At 39.3% G+C, this 21,788-nt stretch overlaps 1 protein-coding gene across 4 annotated transcripts in view; it reads left to right on the top strand.

The window, feature by feature from the left end:
- Nucleotides 1-21,788, top strand: part of AKAP13 (A-kinase anchoring protein 13) — a 356,454-nt gene that overhangs the window by 219,866 nt on the left and 114,800 nt on the right. The window contains exon 1 of one of the 4 annotated variants that reach the window (XM_025390975.1): nt 10,059-10,880. The exons of the other annotated variants lie outside the window; for them this stretch is intronic. Coding sequence (XP_025246760.1) covers nt 10,800-10,880 — 81 coding nt within the window. The 5' untranslated portion in view covers nt 10,059-10,799. Of the gene's footprint in view, nt 1-10,058; nt 10,881-21,788 lie in introns of those variants that run through there. 4 annotated transcript variants of the gene reach the window in all.

The following is a 21,788-nucleotide window of genomic DNA, read 5'->3' as shown; positions in this document are numbered from 1 at the left end:
TGACAGCGTAAGTCATATCACTTCTTTGTTCAAACAAACATCTTCACTGGCTCCCTGTTGCCCCTGAATAGAGTCTTAAACTCTTTAGCATAACAGCAAATGCTTTTTTCATTTTTAATTGACACATAGTTGAACGTATTTATGGAGTACAGTGTGATATTTTGGTACATGTGTACAATGTGTAATGATCAAATTAGGATAATTAGCATATCAGTCACCTCAAACATTAATTATTTCTTAATGGTGAAAACATTCAAAATCCTCTCTTCCAGCTAGTTTGAAATATACAATATATTATTGCTAACTATAGTCACCCTTGGACGTGATGGAACACTACATTTTTTCCTCCTATGACTCTTTACCCATTGACCAACCTCTCCCCATTTTCTTTTCCCCATCCTTGTCCCAGCCTCTAGTAACCACTATTGTACTCTTTATTTCTGTGAAATCAACTTATTTAGATTCCACATTATCAGTGAGATCTTATGGTGGTTGTCTTTCTGTGCCTGGTTTATTTCATTTAACATAATGTCCTCCAGGCTTATCCATCTTGCTATTAATAACAGGATTTTGTTATTTTTTATAGCTGAATAGTATTCTGTTGTGTGTATGTACCACATTTTCTTTATCCATTCACTGTCGATGGACACTTAGCTTGGTTCCATATCTTAGCTATTGTGAACAGTATACTGAACATAAGAGTGAATACTGATTTCATGTCCTTTGGATATATACCCAGTAGTGGGATTGCTAGATCATATGGTAGTTTTCTTTTTACATCATCTGTTTGTATAACTTATGCTGTTAATGCTTTTCCTAGCTGATGTCATAGCAGTCCCTTGCATGAATCTGATGCATGTAACCAGACATCGTGCTATTCCTCTGTCATACCTGGCATTCATTAACAGCTTTACCCTCACTCACACTCTTCATATACAATGCCCACCTCCTCTCTTCCATTTTCCTTCCATTTATTTTAAAACAGCATCTTTTCTTTCTTATCACTTCAGCCAGGGATCGTCTTCCTTTTGCTGAAATTCTGCTTTTCATCTGTACTAACTACCCAAACTGTCTTGTGTTTGTGTTTCGTACAGTTGCTCCTGCTGTATTTTCTTTGAGGACTCAAAAATGTCTTACGTATTTGTGTATCTCTCATAACACCTTACAGGGCAACTCACCTACAGCAGACACTTAAGTATTTGCTGAATGGGTAAATAAATTTGGCTAATATTCATTAGTTTGCTACTAATTTTGGTTTCTATGGCAGGATCTCTTTGACACAATTTAAAAAATACAAAAGGATAGTCGTGATCATGGAACTCACTTCTTGTTAACGATCCCTTTTTCTCTGTCAGTGTTTTGTTTACTTCTTAAAGTTCTTAACAATCTAAAGTATTTATTGTTGGGTGAGAAATCTTATAGCAGTCATTATATAAGGTTTCACTTAAGGCACTTTCTCTAAAGGAAAAAAATGTCTTAAGAGAACACTCTGAAGAGTTGAGTATGTAGATAGAACTTAAGGGCCGGGCGTGGTGGCTCAGGCCTGTAATCCCAGCACTTTGGGAGGCTGAGGTGGGTGGATCACCTGAGGTCAGGAGTTCAAGACCAGCCTGGCTAACATGGTGAGACTCCCCCGTCTCTACTAAAAATAAAAAAATTAGCCGGGCATGATGGCAAGCACTTGTAATCCCGCTACTTGGGAGGCTGAGGCAGGAGAATCACTAGAACCCGGTAGGCAGAGGTTGCAGTGAGTCGACATCGCGCCACTGCACTCCAGCCTGGGCAACAAGAGCGAAACTCCATCCTCCCACTCCCCTCCCCCCAAAAACCTTAAGTTTTCCCCTGTGAAATAGTAGACTATTTAAATCCAGTTTTCATCAGTCTACAGCTACACCAGAACTACCCTCACCAAGATGTACGAAATATTTGCCTAGCAAAATCCAAATCTTGTATTTGCGTGAGCTTTTTATAGCATTTCACACTGTTTACTATCCTTTCTTTGAAATACTTTCTCCATTTAGTTTCCTTGATGTCACCTCTGTGTGTTAATTCCCAAATCTGAATGCCCAACCCCAGCCATTCCCCTGACTTCCAGTCACACACTTTCAACTGCTTACCATGGCTCTGCTGAGATATCTCTGAGATACTGTGTCTCAGATTCACTGTGTCTAAAAGTGAATTCGTCATCTAATCTTTCCCTGCCATCTACTGCTGCATTCTGCCCTTTACCTAGTTGTTCAGGACAGAAACCTAGTCCATCATCACACTTCTTTTCCTTCCTGCTCCCACCCCAATGCCCAATATCCTGTTAATGTTAAATATTTTTGGACTTTCGGTTTCTTTTCTTGATCTCTGCTTTCAGACCTGAGTTCACGCTACCATCATTTCTCATCTGACTTCTTTAACAGCTTTCTAACTCATCTGTCTCTAGGCTTGCTCCCTCCTGTCCTGTGAGCGTATTCCAGAAAAAATATTTTTGAAATACAGATGCGATCATGCCTTTCCCTTGCTAACAATTATTCGATCGTTTTTCCTATTGTAGTGACAATATACTTGTGAACACAAGTAACATGTTCAGCTGGGGCTGGCCTCATCCTTTGTCTCTGTGCTCTTTCTTCCTTCTGGGCCTTATCATGCAGTCTTCTGCCTGAACTTAGACACCAGTCAATCTCTCTGGCTTTCCTTCCCTGCCTCCGTGCAGCACCATCCACACATATACATCCTTTGCCTGGTTAATTCCTATTAAGTCTTCCATCAAGTCTCAGATTAGTAACATACTCTAAGGGCCAGTCTCAAACATGATTATAATTATTTAATGTCCATTTTGTGCACTGCCATATCCTCAATGCCAAACGTACATGTTTAATAAATATTTGCCTAATGATTTAACTTTATTGAAAAGCTTATTGAAGATTTAGGACAGTGATGTGGAGTTGTACTCTACAGTCCCAATAATGTCACAGATTTTCCATGTGAAATTTCTTGGTTGTTGTTGAAATTGTTAGTTACTCAATTTGCCATGTTTGGTATTCTTGGCACTCCAGGTTTAAAAATTCTAATGTATCTTGAAAACATGTTTAGAAAAATTTGACAATACATAAAACATTTATTATGCTTTGAATAGGTGCAGTTTATTATATGTAAATTATACTTCAGTAAACCTGTTTAAAAATTAACTGATAATAAATACTTTCAAGGTCTAGATTACCATCTGAAATAGGTTTTTTTTTTTTACCAGTGGTTTTGTCTGAATCACATATGCATTTTGCGCTTGTATATATACCAACTATTTGGGTGGGAAAAATTGCGTAAGGTTGTGAATTCATTTGAATTGACTATTTGGTGGTATAGTTAGCATGTTTAAGTAGGTCAGGCGTAGTGACTCACACCTGTAAATTCCAGCAGTTTGGGAGGCCAAGGCAGGTGGATCATTTGAGGTCAGGACTTTAAGACCAGCCAGGCCAACATGGTGAAACCCTGTCTCTACTAAAAATACAAATATTAGCTGAGTGGTAATGACACGTGCCTGTAATCTCCAGCTACTCAGGAGGCTGAGGCAGGAGAATCGCTTGAGCCTGGGAGGCGAAGGTTGTGGTGAGCCAAGATTGTACCACTGCATTCCAGTCTGGGCAACAGAGTGAGACTCTGTCTCCAAAAAAAAAAAAAAAAAGGAAAGTAAATGTGAAGAGAAGATATTCTTCTTACCTTAATGCCTTAAAAGGGATGCTATGATTTATAGTAATTTTACTCAAAAATTTGCACTTAGGGGCTTTATGAAATTGGTAAAATTTCTACATGTGAGAAGAAGTTATTGTGTCATTGTACTATTATGAAGTAGCTTTTGTTTTTGTTCTTATTTGTTAGTGCTGGGCTGTCTTATGTTCTTGTGGTCATGCTAAAAAGAAATGCTGCTAGAAGTTTCAAAACTATAAGTAAATATGGCTTATAGTTTTATCAAATACAACAGTCTTTAGGATCTGGTTTTAAATAGACAGTATAAATGGTTATCAAACAGTACACTGCATGAGTAGTGTCTCATTTCCCTTTTGGGTGACATTATTTGACAGATTGAATAGGAGAATGCCATACATTAGTATGTATTAATTTCAGGAAGAAGTTTTATGAATTACTCTCTATTGTATAGAAGATGGAGGAATGGGACTCAGAATTCAGTTGGCTTTGTAGCTGATAGACCAGCATTTTACTTAATCTTAGGAGTGGTGGGGCTGGGTGTGGTGGCTCACGCCTATAATCCTGGCACTTTGGGACACCAAGGCGGGTGGATCACGAGGTCAGGAGATCGAGACCATCCTGGCTAACATGATGAAACCCCGTCTCTACTAAAAATATAGAAAATTAGCCAGGCACAGTGGCGGGCACCTGTAGTCCCAGCTACTCAGGAGGCTGAGGCAGGAGAATGGCATGAATGTATTAGGAGTGCTAATTGATGGACAGATATCCTACCAGGGGAGGCTTTTAGTGATATAATTCTGGGTTCCATCATTAGCCTTGCTCTTCAGAGTTTGGAGAAACAGCTGTTATTTCAGTGATGGAATTTAGATTCACTATGCTCTCTTTAGGCTAAAATGGTAACTTTAAAGCAAATGAGAATTCATTTGAGAGAATATATTTATACAGAAAGCTATAAAGTAGGTTTTAAAATAAAATCACAAGATTATAGTTTAAAGGAGACCTGATGCTGTAAGTCACTCTGAAAGAAAATATATGGGAAGTAAGTTTATTTCACAATAAGCTTATCCTTCTAGTGGTGTGGTATGTGTGTCAAGAAAACCAATTTGATCTTAGTCATCCCAGTGTGCACTATGTCAGAGGATTTTGTTTGTGGCATCCACATCACAAGAAATACACTAACTGGAGAGCACTCAGGTACTCTGTTGTCTGAGGAACCGTTGTGGGAATCATGGTTCGAAAGAGAAGCCTGAAGAAGATGGTGAGGCACAATGGCCATCTTTAAATATCTGAAATGCTGCCAAAAGAAATAGCCAGTGTTTGCTCCAAAGAAAAAAGCCAGATCAGTGTATCTCTTCGTTTTAAGGAAGACTTGGGTAGCAATTGTCAATATCCGGAGATCTTTTACTCTGTGTGTTTAGTTTGTTCTTTCAGATTTTTGTAAGATATTACTATAGTGAGAAACTTTTTGAAAGTGGAATGTCAAATATTGAAATGTTGGCAGAAAAGTTGAGTTCATTTAATGTAAAATTAAGAATCACTTGGAATTTTTATTAAAAAAAAAATCATCTTTTTCTGTCCTTTAGCATTTATGTAAAAATCAAATGTAGGAATATTGATAATGAGCAATGAATCCCAAGTTTTCTTTCTTCAGATACTAACTTTTTTCTGTTATAGTTTCATTTCTTGGGGGATTTATCAAGTGGCAAAATAAGATGTAGTGGAAAGACTGATTTACGGAACTGAGTTTAAAGCAAGCCTGTTTTATTAGCTGTGTGATGTTATATAACTGATTTAAACTCTGAGTGCTACTTTTCCTCATCTGTAGACAGTAAAATTTCACCTTATAGCTTTTTATGTGGAATAAATGAAATTGTACCTGTGGAAGCACCTGGCAAACAGGAGGTATTCATTAAATGTTGTGGTTAATAGATCTTGCTCCAAAAGACCTGTCCTCGAGATTAAACTGTCCTGTCACTGTTTTCCCAACTGAAATTTTGATTCTGCCATCTCCCTTTCTTCCTTCCTCCTGCCTTTTATTTCATAAAGCTGTTGGTAATTTTAGTACAATTTAACATTTGTGTGTATGATACATGAGACCTTGTTCCTGTAAAGAGCACGTTTATGAAGATACTTTTTTCTTATATTCTTCCATATTATTTTGTTATTTTAATTGTTGCTATTATTGTCAGTTTGCTGCCACCAGTTAATTTGTCTTAAGATTTCTTCTTGTAAAGACAGTAAAGGGTTAAGGAAAGGAGCTGTTGGCTACTGCTTGCTACTAATTTGAAAAGAAATGCTAGTTATGGCCTTCTAGGTCTCTCCTTCTCCTTTACCCTTTTACTGTCTGGTAACCTTCAAATCTGTGTGTCAATGAAGGCTAGGAGGGAACAGTAGAACTGCTTCTCCTGGAGCCATAGCACCTAGCACCTAAACACCTGCACTGAAATTTACAAGGAAAGCCTAATTGGAGACAATGCCTTTGCAGCCGTTGTAAATTATTTTCTTCTTTCACCTGTGAAATATTCATTCCTCTTATTTGAAGCAGTCTATTATCTAAGCAAACAGGAGTTGCTCAAGTGGAGGCTAAATGTTTTATCTATATTCTAATACATTTTACCACCAACATATGTGTAACTCTGGATGACTCACTATATTTAAGTTTAGATTAATGAAAATTGTTGACTGTGGTAAACTTTTCCTTCCCATTTCACGTGAAGAACAAGGTAGAAAGTGTCATTATGCAGGAATAATGTTTTCTGCAAGTTTTAAGAGAATGTCTCAATTCCCTTTTCTTTCTCCTCTGAAACTACCGTATCCTGTGAACTATATGGCAGGCAATAACTTCCTAATCTCAGACTGGCACTATATAATATTAGAGCAAGAAGGATCTTCAGATATGACCTAGCATCAAATCTCTCTCATTTTTCCATTCTGGAAATCTTGGTCCAGAGGGTCAAACTAATATCTCCCAAGTTGCTCAGTGAGATAATGGCACACCTAGGAAGACAAAGAACCCTTGATTTTCACTTAGTACCTTGTGTTCTCTGCAGAGAGTAAAATTGATCATTGGTGAGTCATTAACCAGTGTCCAGTCACATGCTGCTACTTTATGTTCACTTTGGGCTTTCAGGAAAAAATACTTAGTAGCAGAAGATGAGCCCCACCCGTATCCCCACACCCCCACAAAAATATTCACTGACTTTTGGTGTTCTGTTTGGGTCTTCAGCATCCCCCACTAGATGGTGTCCTAATTCAGAAACTTTGCTATGAGACTCCACACGGGCTTCTGCCCTAACTGGAACTAAAGCAGCCACAGTGTTGACCCATAAGAATGCTTAAACAATTTGGTAAGGTGCTAGATCTTGTAGTTAAGTAAATCAAATGAAAATTTAATTCATGAACACAAATGCTATAGCTAAATTAAGATGTATAAAGTATTTTTATATTTCATTTTCTGGAATCTTTAAGAATTGCATGTTGGGCCTGTGGCATGAGACAGACTAAAAGCACCGGTTGTTTTTAAAGAATCTGGTACCCTTTGTGTGGATAGAGGGCAGGACGGAGGCTGCAGAGAGAAAGGAGAGATAATTAATACTGTAAGTAACTACTGTTAAGTAGTATGGCTGTAAATAATAAAATATTTTACTACAGGTTCCCCAAATTAAAGGAAAAGGGAAATAAATTCAGAACTCCCTTTAAATTTGTAACTCTCAGCTCTGGTTTAGATATGAAATGATTGGTTGCTGTATTTCAAAATCCTAGCAGAATTACTGTTCACTGGTTCCAGATGTTTTTGATAAAAACTTGGAATTGTCACATCAACTGCAAAAGTACAAGACTGCAGATTCTGTCTTCTGTTGGGGAGTGCTGAGCAGATCCAGAGGGGAAAGCAACACAGACTCTTTTCTCCACCCAGAGCATTTATTTCCCACCCAGGGTATTTGTTGTCCTCCAAGAAGGAGCAGAATATGTAAAGAATTGTCCTTTTAATATGCAGAAAGAGCAGGAAATCTAGCTTTCCAGCCTGTGGCACAAATCCAGAAGTTAGAAATAAAAAGGTTAGTTCTATATGTCTCAAACAGTAATCTAGGCTCTTTCAGAAAATTATATTATTTTGAAACAATTTTCCCTCTCCTATAAACTTCCTGAAGACAGACACCTTGTTACCTATTTCTTTTGCTTGCCTCCACTAGGAGTCACAAAATGTCTGTTAGATTGATATAGATTATCTGCATGTAAGTCACTGGACAGGGTTAGGGTAGAAAAGCTTTTTTTTTTTTTTTTTTTTTTTTTTTTGAGGCGGAGTCTCCCTCTGTTGCTAGGCTGGAGTGCAGTGGCACGATCTTGGCTCACTGCAACCTCCGCCTCTCCAGGTTCAAACGATTCTCCTGCCTCAGCCTCTCGAGTAGTTGAGACTACAGGCATATGACACCATGCCCGACTAATTTTTGTATTTTTAGTAGAGACAGGGTTTCACCATGTTGGCCAGGATCTCGATCTCTTCACCTCATGATCCGCCTGCCTCGGCCTCCCAAAGTGTTGGGATTACAGGCATGAGCCACTGCGCCGGGCTGGTAGGAAGGTTTTAATGGTGATTTAAACCATCTCTGATCCCTAGAGAGACATGCCTGGGAATCTTGGAAGCAGGAATCATTTGATTCTAATTAAAACAGAAGGGCGTGGCAGTGAGGAACAAACCATATTTCGGACAGAGGGGAGGCAGCTCTGTGTTCAAAAAAAGAAGAAGGGCGAGTTCTACATTCTAGCTTGGTGAAAGCTTTTACAGAAAAGATAATAAACTATCAGTTTATCTATACATTCAAGCCTAAAGGCTCTTTCTATCTGTGCCCTAGACCACATAGTTTGGAAGTATTTGTAAATCTCTGGTCAGGTTCTCATGCTTTTGATAAGCCAGAGCAAGAATTTTATTTACAACTTTTAAATCTCTGTCAAATTGTCTTGTTTCTACTGTTTTCTAGTCTCATTTGTAATGAAAAGCAACATCTGTTTCACTGCACATGTTGGTACCACCAAGAACCAAGGCTCACTGGTGGCATGAGAAGGGGAGGGGTTGTCCACCTTCATTCCTCAGATGAACCAGTGAGGAATAGGGAGATAAAACCTTACGGCTTTTATTTCGGATTAAAGCCTATAGCTGTGGTGTATTAACAGAAAATTGAGGAAAATGTTTGCACTCTTCTTAGCAGGGTTTGCTGTTTCCCTCCTTTAAGCTGGTCAGCGACTTGAATACCTGGCCTGAGGACACGGCTGATCTATACCCTTTTTCTATACCTGAAAAACCTTTTCACCAACTTTGTTTGCAATGTCAACAGAAATGTAGGTGTTAAATCTCTCCTCTCCTCTTCTGTTGTGGTTATTTGAGCCCCTGCTTTCACAGCCTAGCTAAGGACTACTCTGGCCAACTCAAGGAAAATGTCAGCAGCTCCTAGAAAGAGAAATCTTTTTTTTTTTTTTAATCCCTTTTTCTTTTGTTTCTTCACTCCTTTCTGCTTTTTGCTCCCCTCAGTTCCTCATCCTTTTCCCTCCCAAATCGTTTATGATCCAAGTAAGAGAGTGTCTCAGGTGAGAGAATGCATTCTGAAGTAAGTCGGTCCCTGAGAATGTTAGGGTGGGGACTAGAAGGGTGTGCAATAGTAAGAAAACAGGCAAATGAAGTAGCAGACCCACATTCAAGACCCAGTTAGTGTGCATAGAAACATTGAAGGAGAAGTCTCAGCCAGACAGCTATGCTTAGTCACAACAAATATTAACATATCCAGAACTCCTTTGTTCCACTCCTTTTCCTTTTCATTTTCTTTCAATCTAACTCCATCCTCCCTTCTCCCTCCCCCAAAATAAAGCTTAACTCTTGATAATTTTTAAACCTTATCAGACACATTTGTAGCCACGTCTTGATCCTAGAGACATAACTGCAATATTTGGCTAACATTTTTCTCATGTTAAATCATTGCCTTGCATTTGGCAGGGAGGTACAGTGTATGCTTTGGGTAGTTTCAGTTTTCTGTACCTCGGGACGAGTCCGTTGTACACACTTGTGGTGTTTAGTATAACACCCCCCTTCCTTTATTAGCATACTACTCTGACATCAAAGAACTGAGCTGCATCTTGCAATGCCTGACAAAGCCTTTTTCATAGGGGTGGGAGGAGGAGGAGGAGGAAGAAGAAGCGGGTTGGAAAAGGAAGCCTTGTTTTTCTCTTCGTCTGTAGATGAATCATGTTCCCACAACTGCAATTGGGTTTTCAAACCTCCAAGGCTGCGGGAGCAGAGCTGAAAGGGCAAGCAGTGACGTTCCTGAGAGAGAAGGAAAAAGGGAGGAGGAGGCTGGCTAGGGAGGGAGGGAGGGAGAGAGGGAGTACTGCAGGAGTGGTCTTTTTTTTTCCCCCCTTTTACTCTGCTGTCCTTAGAGATTTTCAACTTAAATCAAAACCAAGTCCCACTGCCTGGTGAGCAAGAGACAGACTCTAAAGACTTTGCTTTGAAAAGCATCTCCCAGCTTCTACTTTTTTTTCTTTAAGGAAAAGTAGATTTTCTTTGTCTTTGTTTTTGTTTTAAGCAAGAACAGAATCTAATGACTTTTTTCATGTCATCGCTTTGAAATAGCGTCGTCTTCCTTTCTTTCTCTCCCTCTTCCTGGCAAAATATATACTGGATTTTTATTGCCTTCTTGGGTTTTTTTCCCTACATGTATCAGCCGTTATGCTTGGCCAGTTTATTCTTAATTTTTTTACGGGAGTCATTGCCAGTGATGGAAACGCTGTTTGCTTCTCTTTCAGTCAAGATCTGCACAAAGTATAGCATTAGGGGATATTTGTTGTTTATATTATGAGTTCTACAGTCATCTTTTCAGCACTCTGAAGTTACCAGCAAGTTCTCAGTCAGTTCAAGGAATTGGATTCTCCTTGATTTCTTTTTAATTCGTTGTTTTTGACCCCTTTGAGAGTTTTTACATAGAGAGGAATCTGGAAGGCAGAGATCTCCTCCACCTCACCGTGAGAAATTTGGAACTAAGGACTCGCACTGGTTCCCAAGTTAACAGTGGATATACTTCCTGCATTTTCTCTGTTCTTTCCTGCATTTGGGCAAAATGTATGAACGGCACAAGAGGCGCTACAGCCTCTGTGACATCTCCAAGGTGGACAGGACTGTGGACGTGGTGTTGCTGAAGGTAAGGGGGGGCCGCACCTCATGCATTTTGAAGCTCTGCGGGCTGTTTTAGTGCTTTGAACCCAGTAGCCATGTCCCTGGCCCTCTTGTATTGGGAGAAAGGCTGAGAAATCTGTGTACAATGGAGGATGAGGGGTGATTGTAAGCCTCTTAAAGGAGGATCTGAACAGGAAGCAGTAGGTGCTTGGGAATCAGCATTGGACTACTTACTGTTGAGATGTAATTTTACTTGCATTAAAATGGATTCTTATGCTTGGGAGAACCTCATACTGTTGAAAATCACAGAAGGAGAAATTCACCTTCCAAGTTGCTCTGTTTGGCCTTCTGCCTCTGTCACCCCTCCGCCGCCAGACTCCACCCCCATCTGCCTGGTCTCTTTCTCTGGCAGTTTCTTTCTCTGCCTCTGTCTTTTAAGTATTTCTGTCTTTTGTCTGAGTCTTTTCTGTTTTTCTGCTATGGTCTCACTCAATTCTTTAGGGGAAAGATAGGCAACATTTATTTCTTTTGGAAGGATTTCCAATAAACCTATTTATTAAGGTGGCAGAGCTGACATTTTGGCTTGATTTGACTGCTTTTCGGAGGTAGCTTCTGACTTTGTTGATAGCTGTATTTGTTTGTGTTCTCAGCATTAGTGATGTTTGGTGTCTAAGCAGGATGGGGGCGGAGACTCTGAATAGCTAATTGCTCACAGAAGGCATCCTTGAATCTAAAATTAGTAAAAACTCCTCCAGCCGGTAAGATGAGAGTCTGGGAATGTTGGACAGCTCAAAGAGCACTTTTTGGAAATTTAGCAGTTTTCTGGCAAAGGCAGGGGAAATTGGAAGTCAACCAAGCGCTTCATAGATGACGGAAAGAACCCCAGTATCTGAACTTCTGAGGCTGTATGTGGAGGTGAGGGTGATTTTAACCAAAGTGGAAATACATTGCCCTGGTCAAGGAAATAGTGGACCTATTTTATTGATTTATCTATTCAGTTTATTACTTGGGTCTTTTTTATTTTCTTTGCTCGAGTGAGGCTAAGGAATGGGCTCAGAAGGCTAGACACAAAAACCAATGAAATGCCATGTTGGGCAGGGCACTAGGTAGAGTAGTTGTGATTTGTGGTAGAGTGTTGTAAGTGTCTCTCCATAATCATTATCAGGTGGTTGACTTGCTGGACCTCGGCTGCCAGCAGTTGGTAACTTGTTGTTTTGAAATTGTTCCAAGATATTATTCATTTTGGGTTCTCTGAAATGTGATTTTCTCTGTGAGATCACAGTGATGTTTAAAAATTTTTATCCTCATATGATGTATTTAGGAGAATCTCATTTTTAGGATCTTTTTGTGCATGATACCCTATGATTTGGCCTGCGGGTGGGGAGAAGGATAAAAAGAAAATCTGAGTATCACAAGAAATATTGAACTTTTAAAGTAATGCTAAAATATATAATACTTTATACTCTAGGTGGGCATGGAAAGCCTTTGCGAATGGAGCTAAATCAGTACAGGCTTATTGGCCTCAGAGTTGCTGTTTTATAGTTTTAACGAAGCACCTCCATATACGTTTCTTAATTCGAGACTTGCCAGGCAGTTACTTTTTACCCCATATTCATATGGAGAGCCCGAGGGTTTTCTTGAGCATGGTGAGGGGTATGAAGAACTTGAGTGACAAGAATGTGGTTTTTTGTTTTTCTTCCCCCGCAAACCTACAACTAATAAAGGTGTTTGTTTGTACTATCCTGCCCAATAAATAATAAAAAATTTTCAGTAGAGAAAACTTCACTTCTCAGAAAATAGTCATTAGTAAATAAACACCAGGAGTCCTGAAAACACCCTGTTTCCAGTTTAAAATGAGATGGGGACATTTGTTGTTAGTTTCTTTGCTTTGGAGATGGAGAAGACAACATCATTGAGAGCTGTAAACTTAAAGAAACCTAAGTACCTATCCCATGTGAGCCACGGGGTACAGTCTTTATCCTATTATTGCTTAAAGGTAGATAATAAATAGAGAAATTTATAGTACAAACCGTTGTAATTGATTTGCAAGAAATGAGTAGGGTGCTGTGTAGTGGGCAGAACTATTTCAGATAGAATGGTCTTTGGACAGAAGATCTTTTCGAGGTGCAGACATTTAAAAAGCTGATCTCCAGAGGATGGAAAGACATTAGCTATGCTAAGGAAGAGCTCTCTAGAAAGAATGAACAGCAAATACGTGGCCCTGAGGAAGGAAGGAGCACACAGGGCCATTGTGGTGGATGGGAGCCCCTTGAGTAGAAAGTGGGGTAGCAGGATGAGAAGGCCAGAGCCAGAGGTGGGACCTGGAAGAGCAGGGCCTTGACAGCCGTGGGGAGGATGCCTTACCTCTCAGTGTACGTGTTGAAAAGATTATTCTGGGAGTAATTGGTTAGCCTGCCGTTACGATAGCACAGGCAGAATAAGAGGGTTTTGTGGTCTGAAGTGGGAAGAAGTGAATGGATATGAGACACAGGCATTTAATGTTTACATTCCTACTCTTTGTCTCATTTTACATATGGGAAAACAGATTTGTGTAGTTAATAACTTTCCCAGTGCCTCACATCTCGTATGTAATTGATAATTACATATGAGTGCAGTCCCAGGTTGGACTGTTTCAAAGTCCATGTTTTTCTTGCTATCCTAGACCTCTTTTTTGAGTCGATCAATTCCTTTTATTACATGAATATATATATTAGCTTTTATTGGTATATACATATGTGTTCTTTTTCTATCTTAGACTTTTGGTCTCTTCTTTCCCAGTGCAGGAATTCCTTCTACAATACTTAGGACAGGTACACCATGGCATATAAGTTCATTTTGTCCCATGATTTTTAGCAAAGTTTTCTCACAATTCTAAAAAACCATTTGGTAGGGTTCTTCAATTCTTTCTACAAAATTATTTCGAATTTCAGTATTTTCTATTAGTGTTTTAAAAAAATAGTTATGTTGGGTGCCACATAAATTCTCAAGCCGTCATGTACATGTTCTCCACTTTTATCTATGGAAGTTTGCTTTTTTATACTAAGGAGTCTATCACTTTTATCTGTTCATTAATACTATCTAAACACTCAAAACGTTTGTTGGTTAAATGAATTTATCTTTGTAAGTATGGATTCATAAGCATCATGTTATATAAATTGTGTTTAACAGATGAGATGAAATGTGGCAGTAATTACAGAGTTTAAATTGTGAGCCTGTCACTTTGGTATTCCACATTTACAACTCCAGTCCCTCCCATTGGCATCCTAATAATTCACTGTAGATTAGCTTCAACGTTCTCATTCTGTGTTATGTACCCACACTTTCTTTGGCTTCTTCTGCATTCTGCCCTGATTCCTTTGTTAGTTCTGCATAGTTTCATGGTAGCTTTTCTGTATCAAGACCTTCTTGTAAGATTTCGCTGAGGCTGGATATGCTAGTGTTGTCCTCACATCAGCTCTTCTGTCCCATCATCAACCCCCAACACCTCTGAAATATTACCTCTATTCTGAACTTTTTCTAAGTAATAAAACCTAAGTTGATAGTATTCCTTGGTCACCCACTCGTCTGTTCCCCAGCGTAATATACACATACCCATTCCTGTTCCTCTGTATATGATATTCCCCCATTTCTCCTTTCCTTGATGCATACATGACTTCTGACTCTTACAGTATGTGGTTGGTAACTATGAATCTATGCTAAAAATGGGGTATGAAAGAATTGTTAATTGTTGGCATGGGCCCTTTGGTACCAACATGCCCATTTTTCTTAGCATCCTTCAAAAAGCTAGTGTTGACTTCGGAAGTTGGTGACTGATGGGAGCTTTCACCCAATTGAGTTCAGTAGCCAACTTTAGCTCATGGTGAGCATTACTAGAGGACAGCAGGTATCAGAAACTGACTGTAAAATTAGCGTACCGAAAGGAAGCGGGTCAGAATCAAGGATTAACTGCTGATTTACATGGCTTTTAGCCTGGGCCACTGCTGTTTTACTAATTTTGTAACTTTGGGTACCTGGAAAAATACTGCCTGTTAATAGTAATGTGATCCTTCTTGTTACTGATTATTTATAGAGAGTATTTTGTAGGCAGCAATTCAGAATGTTAGCTAAATGGTTAAAAGATTTGCAACCGTGTTTTGTGTACATTGAATGAAAATATTTACAGAGGAGGACGATCCCCTTCCCACTCACGACGCTTGGGCAGGCCACACGAGCTCTTTGGCTGAGGCTGAGGAGGAGTAGTCTGTCTCTAATTGTGGTGTCATTTTGCAGAGAAACACACATTCCCTAAAAGTTTGCTTACTGTAAGAGACGTCCACATTGCAGCAAAACAAAAGACATAAGGAAGCTCTGGATTGAAGACAGCCATATATATAGCCACTCAGATACAGTCCAATTCCCTGAAAAGACTTTGACTCAAGTGTTGGCTTCTGTGTCCGGATGGTGGGTTTTTGCTTCCTTTTGTTCAGCCTTGTAGCTCAGGCAGGATCTCCTGAGACAGTTGCAGAGGAAGTAAATATGGGCAGTGGCTGGGAAGGCTGGGTGTAACCATGAGCTGTATTATTAGGATGTTCAGATACGAAGAGTAACAGAAACACTGCCAGAAACAAAGGCAATTCCCTCTCCACTGAAAATATGTACAGCTCTATTTTCTGACTGATGGGAACACATTGTGGGTATGGTTTAGGGATAATCACAAGGGGTCCGTAGGCTTCGTGTCAGAAATTTAAAAGTTACCCGGATAAGTCTGACATTTCTTCTGAGGTAACTTCTATTATCCTGTATTTCATGTGCACCATAATTCACCAGAACTTTGGATGTTGAATACCTGTGGTGTCCATGGACTGGTTGTCATGGAGATAGTATGGACAAAGGAAACTAATGACTGTGTTTTTAAGCTAAAGTGTCATAAATTTGATCAGAGCCAAAATGTATGTTTTGGTGACTTGTCTCTCCAAAAGATAAAGATGTTTAATGGTAAAGTCTCTGTTTTCCACAGTTCCAGCTACTTGCTTTTCTGAATCACCCGTTCACTTTCCTACCCATTTAGTCAATTGCCCGTCCTATACTTTGTTCACAGCTCAAGATTCCAAAAGGGTAAATCTGAATAGAAAGATACATAATCATCTTCATTTTTCTCTTTAAACTCAAATTATTCGCAGTGCCAACACTGATGATTCTTCCTATTCTGTCTCCTAATTCTGCTGATGATCAGAATCTTTTGCCAGGATTTGTCTCAGAACTGACTGAGAAGAGTGTTGATAGTATAAGGAACCAATTTACCTGTTAGTGTGAAAAACCTCAGTCTTTGAATCACATTTGGAAAAGAGACTAACATGAGAACAAGATCCCTCTAATAAAAAAATGTCTGGTGGCTTTTGATTTCCTGCAGTATATGTTTCAGATGTGGCCAGGCACAGTGGCTCACATCATGCCTGTAACCCCAGCGCTTTAGGAGATTGAGACAGGAGGATCACTTGAGGCCGGGAGTTCAAGACCAGTCCGAGCATCCTAGCAAGACTCCCATTGCTTAAAAAATGGAGCCACATAGTGTGGCCTTTAAGTTGCCTTGGTTGTTTGAGTGAGAAAGAAATAGTGGAGTTGTTGATGAATAGAAGAATCAAGACTAGGACAAATTTACCTGCCACATCAATGATTCTGAAATAGGGCAGAAGGAGGGGGAGATGTTTTGTAATCCACTTTACATCTCTTAAGCAGCTTACTTTATAGTAAGCACAATATTCCTCACACATGAATATGATATGCTTGGTATTGCTATTTCACAGGATGTGGTTGAAAATGCTGATACATGTTTTGACATTCTTTCCACACACAATACATATGGAGCTTGTCCTCTGGTTAATGACATTGACCATGATTGGTAGTGTCTGGCCCAGATTACTGGCTCTGACTCTAACTGTGTGGGCTGCCTGACTACTTTTCTCTAAACAAACTTGCATATCCCTAACTGCTGCACATTCATTTCTTAATTGTGATAAAATGTACATACCATAAATTTTAACCATTTTTAGGTATATAGTTCAGTGGCATTAAGTACATTCACATTGTTATATAACCATCCTACCAGCTATCTCTTCAGGACTTTTTCATATTCCCAAACTGAAATTCTTTCCCTGTTAAACACTAACTTCCCATTCTTTTTGCCTGCTAGTTTGGCAACTATCATTCTATTTTCTATCTCTATGAATTTCACTACTTTGGGTACTAAGTGGAGTCATACAACATTTGTCCTTTTGTGACTGTCTTATTTCACTTAGCATAATATCTTCAAGGTTCGTCCATATTATAGCATGTGTCAGAATTTCCTTTTTAAGGCAAAAATAACATTCCATTGTTAAGTATATACCGTATTTTGTTTACCCGTTCATCCATCAATTGACATTGGGCTGTTGCCCCCTTTTGGCTATTGCAAATAATGCTATTATGAACATTGGTATACAAATATCTGTTTGAGTTCCTGCTTGCAGTTCTTTGCATGTATACCCAGAAGTGGAATTGCTGGATCATAAGGTAATTGTATGTTTAATTTTGTTTTTTGAGAAACTGCCATACTGTTTTCTGCAGTGGCTGTACCATTTTACATTCCCACCAGCAATGAACAAGAATTCCAATTTCAACACATCCTCACCAACACATATTTTCCATCTTTTTCTGTTTAAAAGCCATCCTATTGGATATGAAGTGTTACTTCATTTTGGTTTTGATTTGCATTTTCCTAATGCACACTTACTTTTGTCCTGTTTGTGTTTGTAAGAAGCCAGCAAGTATGAGCTTTCCAAGCCACCCCATCTGCAAATATGTATTATCTACTATGAATGCTACCCTTAGTGTGTCTTTTCTTTTTGCAAGCTCTGCCTTGGCTCTCTTGCACGCTCTTTTCATCCATCACTTCAAGAATAAATGAAGCTAGCGCCAGCCTTTCTCTCAAGCTTCCAAAACCTTGTGTAACCATTTGCAAGACATGTTGTTATTTCAAACTCAACATGGGCAAATAGGGTACATCATCTTCTTCCCTCTAGATTTCCTATATCTGTTCATTGTGGATCTTTGACCCGTTTTTCTCTCTTACTTATGTGAATTTTGCCCTTTGTACTAACTTTCTGATGTATACCTTTTATGTGCTCCCCAGTCCAGGTATACACTGCCTCTAGACTAGACTAGTTCAGGCTCATCCTAACTGGCCTTTGTGTCTCAGATGCCGTATGTTTCCTTCCTCCCTACTCTCCCATTTTATCTATACACATCTAGAGTTATTGGCCAAGAATAGTACTGATCTTTTTACTACCTTGCTTGTATGATTGGCGGGGTCCACCCTTGTTAGAGAACAAAGCCTAGATTCATTGTAGCTATATCTCCTGTTGTTCTTCCGTGCTCAGTTTACACTTCTGGATACTGTTGGGCTTTTTGTGTTCCTGAAAAACATCAAAAGCAAAAGTCTTTAACCTGGGTTATGAGGCTATGCAAAGAACCGCTGATTGTGACGTAGCATGCATGTCCCTGGTGAGAGTTCCATGGCTTCTTGCAGATTCTCGAAGGAGTCTGTGACGCAAAAGGCTATGAAGTCCAGCTCTGGAGTGTCCTAACTGCTTTGCTCATGCTTTTTTTGTATAGCTAGAATTCCCTGCCTTACCATCTTTCTCTCTCAAGCATATTGTCCGCTTTTAAAGCCTACCTCATATACCAACACTTTCGTTGAGCTTTTCCCAGATTCTTGAGCAGGAATTATTTTCATACTGGGGACTTTCTTTTGTGGATTTTAGCTGTTTGTGTACCTCTTTTATTACACAAATTAATCAGTGTTTCCCAACTTACAGGCCATGGTTTGTGGAGCTATCTCACTGAATCTGATAATCCATAGACTCGTAAGGATGTATGTATATATTTATCATCCTGGGACGTCAAGCCTTTGTAACCCAAGGCATTTTGTATTAAAATTATAAACTGTGGGACCTACTATGCCAATTGTAATCAGAATTATGTCTTTTTCACCTTCCTGTCTATTGCTGTACCTTAACCTGGTTTCTTGCCTAAAGTGAGCACTCCGTCAGTGCTGCTGGCTAGCTGTGTGGATGAGTGTCAGTGTGTAGCTGACAGCAAGATAACTTTAAGAAGCCTTCTTCTGCTAGATTTCCCAATCAATCCTGGTGCAGAAGCCCTGAATGATCGGAAACCTTACTGTTCTTCAGTGTAGGTTTTACTTTTAAATGTTTGTGAATGAAGCCTAATTCAAAAGAGAGAACTTGCCTGAAAGTGTGCATCATCTCAGATTTGCTTAAGCTTCTTGTGTTCTTAGAGACGGTGAGCCTCCTCAGGACATCATTGTTAGTTAACTGCTGGTGATTAGAACCACAGGATCCTAGTAATTGACAGAGCCGACAACAAACAAACTAGATTTTTTCAGTTACAGCATTTTGATATTTTAAAAAATTGGCGTCCACAGTTTCATATTTTACTTGCGTCATTTCATTAATGCTTTATTTTCTAAATATTTTTGTCTAAATCAACAATGACTCTTTTCCAATAAATCTTGAAGATGTGAAATACACTTTGCCAAACTTACTCAATTTAATACTACAAAATTTTAAACAATTATTATTGAATTCTAAGACAAAGTAAAAAATAAGAAGAGGTGGCACAGTGGCTCGAGGCTGTAATCCTAATGCTTTGGGAAGCCGAGGTGGAAGGATTGCTTGAGGCTAGGAATTCAAGACCAGCCTAAGCAACATTGTGAGACCCCTGTCTCTCCAAAAATTTTTTTAAAAAACAGCTGGGCGAGTTGATGGGTGCAGCACAGCAACATGGCACAAGTATACATATGTAACAAACCTGCACGTTATGCACATGTACCCTAGAACTTAAAGTATAATAATAAAAAATAATTAAAACAAAAACAAAAACAGCTGGGCATGGTGGCACATGCCTGTAGTCCTAGCTACCCAGGAGGCTGAGACGGGAAGATCACTTGAGCCCAGGACTTTCTACTCCAGCCTGGGGTGACAGAGCTTCTTTTTCTGAAAAGGAAGGAGGGAAAATGAAAGGAGAAAGAAGAAAAAGGGAAAAGAACAAGAAGAGATTCTTGAGGGGGAAATTTGGAAACCTGGAAGTAAGGAAACCTTGGGTCCTCTGTTTGAAATATTTATTACTTTCATCAAATTACTTTGCCTCCTTTGGCCTCAGGTTTTTTATGGGTCTAATAAAGGGAGACAGGGCTGTAATCCTAAAGGAATCTCTCCACTGTTTTCTTCAGAATCACTGAGGATAACGAATTCAAAAATTATTCATTAAGCATCCACCATGAACCACATGCACTTATTACTCATTGCAGAGACCTGTTAAATAGATTCGATTTTGTTCTCGGGAAGTTTGTGGTCTTTTGAGCAGATAAGGCTGTAAATACAATATGGTTCATATACACGTATGTGCTCCACAGATCACCAAGCCTCACTGAGTGTGTTTTCTTCCTCTCTAAAATGGCAAATGCCTTCTCACGGGTCTGTAAAAAGGTCAAATCTATGGGATGGTACTTTAAAGTATCATGAATCGAGAAATATGAGTTCTTTCATAACCCTTTTTTTTTGTGGAGACAGTGTCTGGCTGTGTCGCCCAGGCTGTAGTGCAGTGGTGCTGTCTGGCTCACTGCAACCTGCACCTCTCTGGCTCAAGCCAGCCTCCCACCTCAGCCTCCTGAGTGGCTGGGATTACAGGTGCTCACAACCATGTCCATCTAATTTTTGTATATTTTGTGGAGACAGGATTTTGCCATGTTGCCCAGGCTGGTCTTGAACTCCTGAGCTCACAGTTGCCAAATTCAGTAACTTCTTTTTGTTTTGTATCTGCTTTGACTTCTCTGCTGCAGCTTTTGTGACGCTCTAATCTCCCGAGTTCTCTGGCTCTTAGACACTGGTGTGTGCCATCTCTGACTTCTCTGTTCTCTGTTTTACACACACACACACAGACACATACAGTATGAAGTAAAATGGCAAGCTGTTATTCTGGCCCAGTATCTCTGTATATATAACATTTGTGACCCAACCAGAATTATATGTAGCACTGAAAATACTGTATGCAATATAGTGTTCCATTCACTGTCATTCCAATCTCTGTTAATTACAGCATGCATTGTCCAAGTGAACACACATTTCATTGTCTGCTATGCAAGATGCTGTGGTAGGCTTATTGACCAACCTAACATTTTCACATCTCACATGTAATCTGTGAGTTCTTTGAGGACAATGTTTTACTGCTTTTGTTTTTAAGGCTTGGTACAGTGTTTATTATATAGAGGATACTTAACACAGTTTTTAAAAAATAGAAAAAGGACAGAAACATCCCAGCATGGCGAGCATTACATCTTCACACTATCTTCCTTTTCTAGAAAGTAACAATAGATTTTAAAATATTTTCCGTTAAAAAAACAAACTCAGGATGAGCACCTGTGTCACACCTACTGTGGTAGCTGCAATAAAAAAGATAACAAAAATAGGTGTTGACAAGAATGTAGAAAAATTGTTGAATGGTACAGCCATGTTGGAAAACAGTCTGACATCTCCTTAAAGTATTAAACATAAAGTTGTCGTATATAACACCCAGCAGTTCCAGTCCTACATATATGCCCAGGAGAATTGAAAACATGTCCACACAGAAACTCTGAATGTTCATAGTAGCATCATTCATCACAGTCAGAAAGTGGGGGAAAAAAAAACCCCGCAAAACCAGATCTCCCATCAACTGATGCATAGATAAGTAAAATGTGGATATATCCATACAGTGGAATATTATTTGGAAATAAAAGAAGTAAAGTACTGTTACATGCTTCAACATGGGTGAACCTTGGAAACATTTTGCTAAGTGAAAGAACCCAGCATGAAAGACCAAATAATGTATGACTCTATTTGTATGCAATGTCCTGAATAAG

The sequence above is a fragment of the Theropithecus gelada genome, chromosome 7b, assembly GCF_003255815.1.
Source record: "Theropithecus gelada isolate Dixy chromosome 7b, Tgel_1.0, whole genome shotgun sequence".
NCBI lineage: Eukaryota > Metazoa > Chordata > Mammalia > Primates > Cercopithecidae > Theropithecus > Theropithecus gelada.
This window is presented reverse-complemented; position numbering and strand designations above follow the sequence as displayed.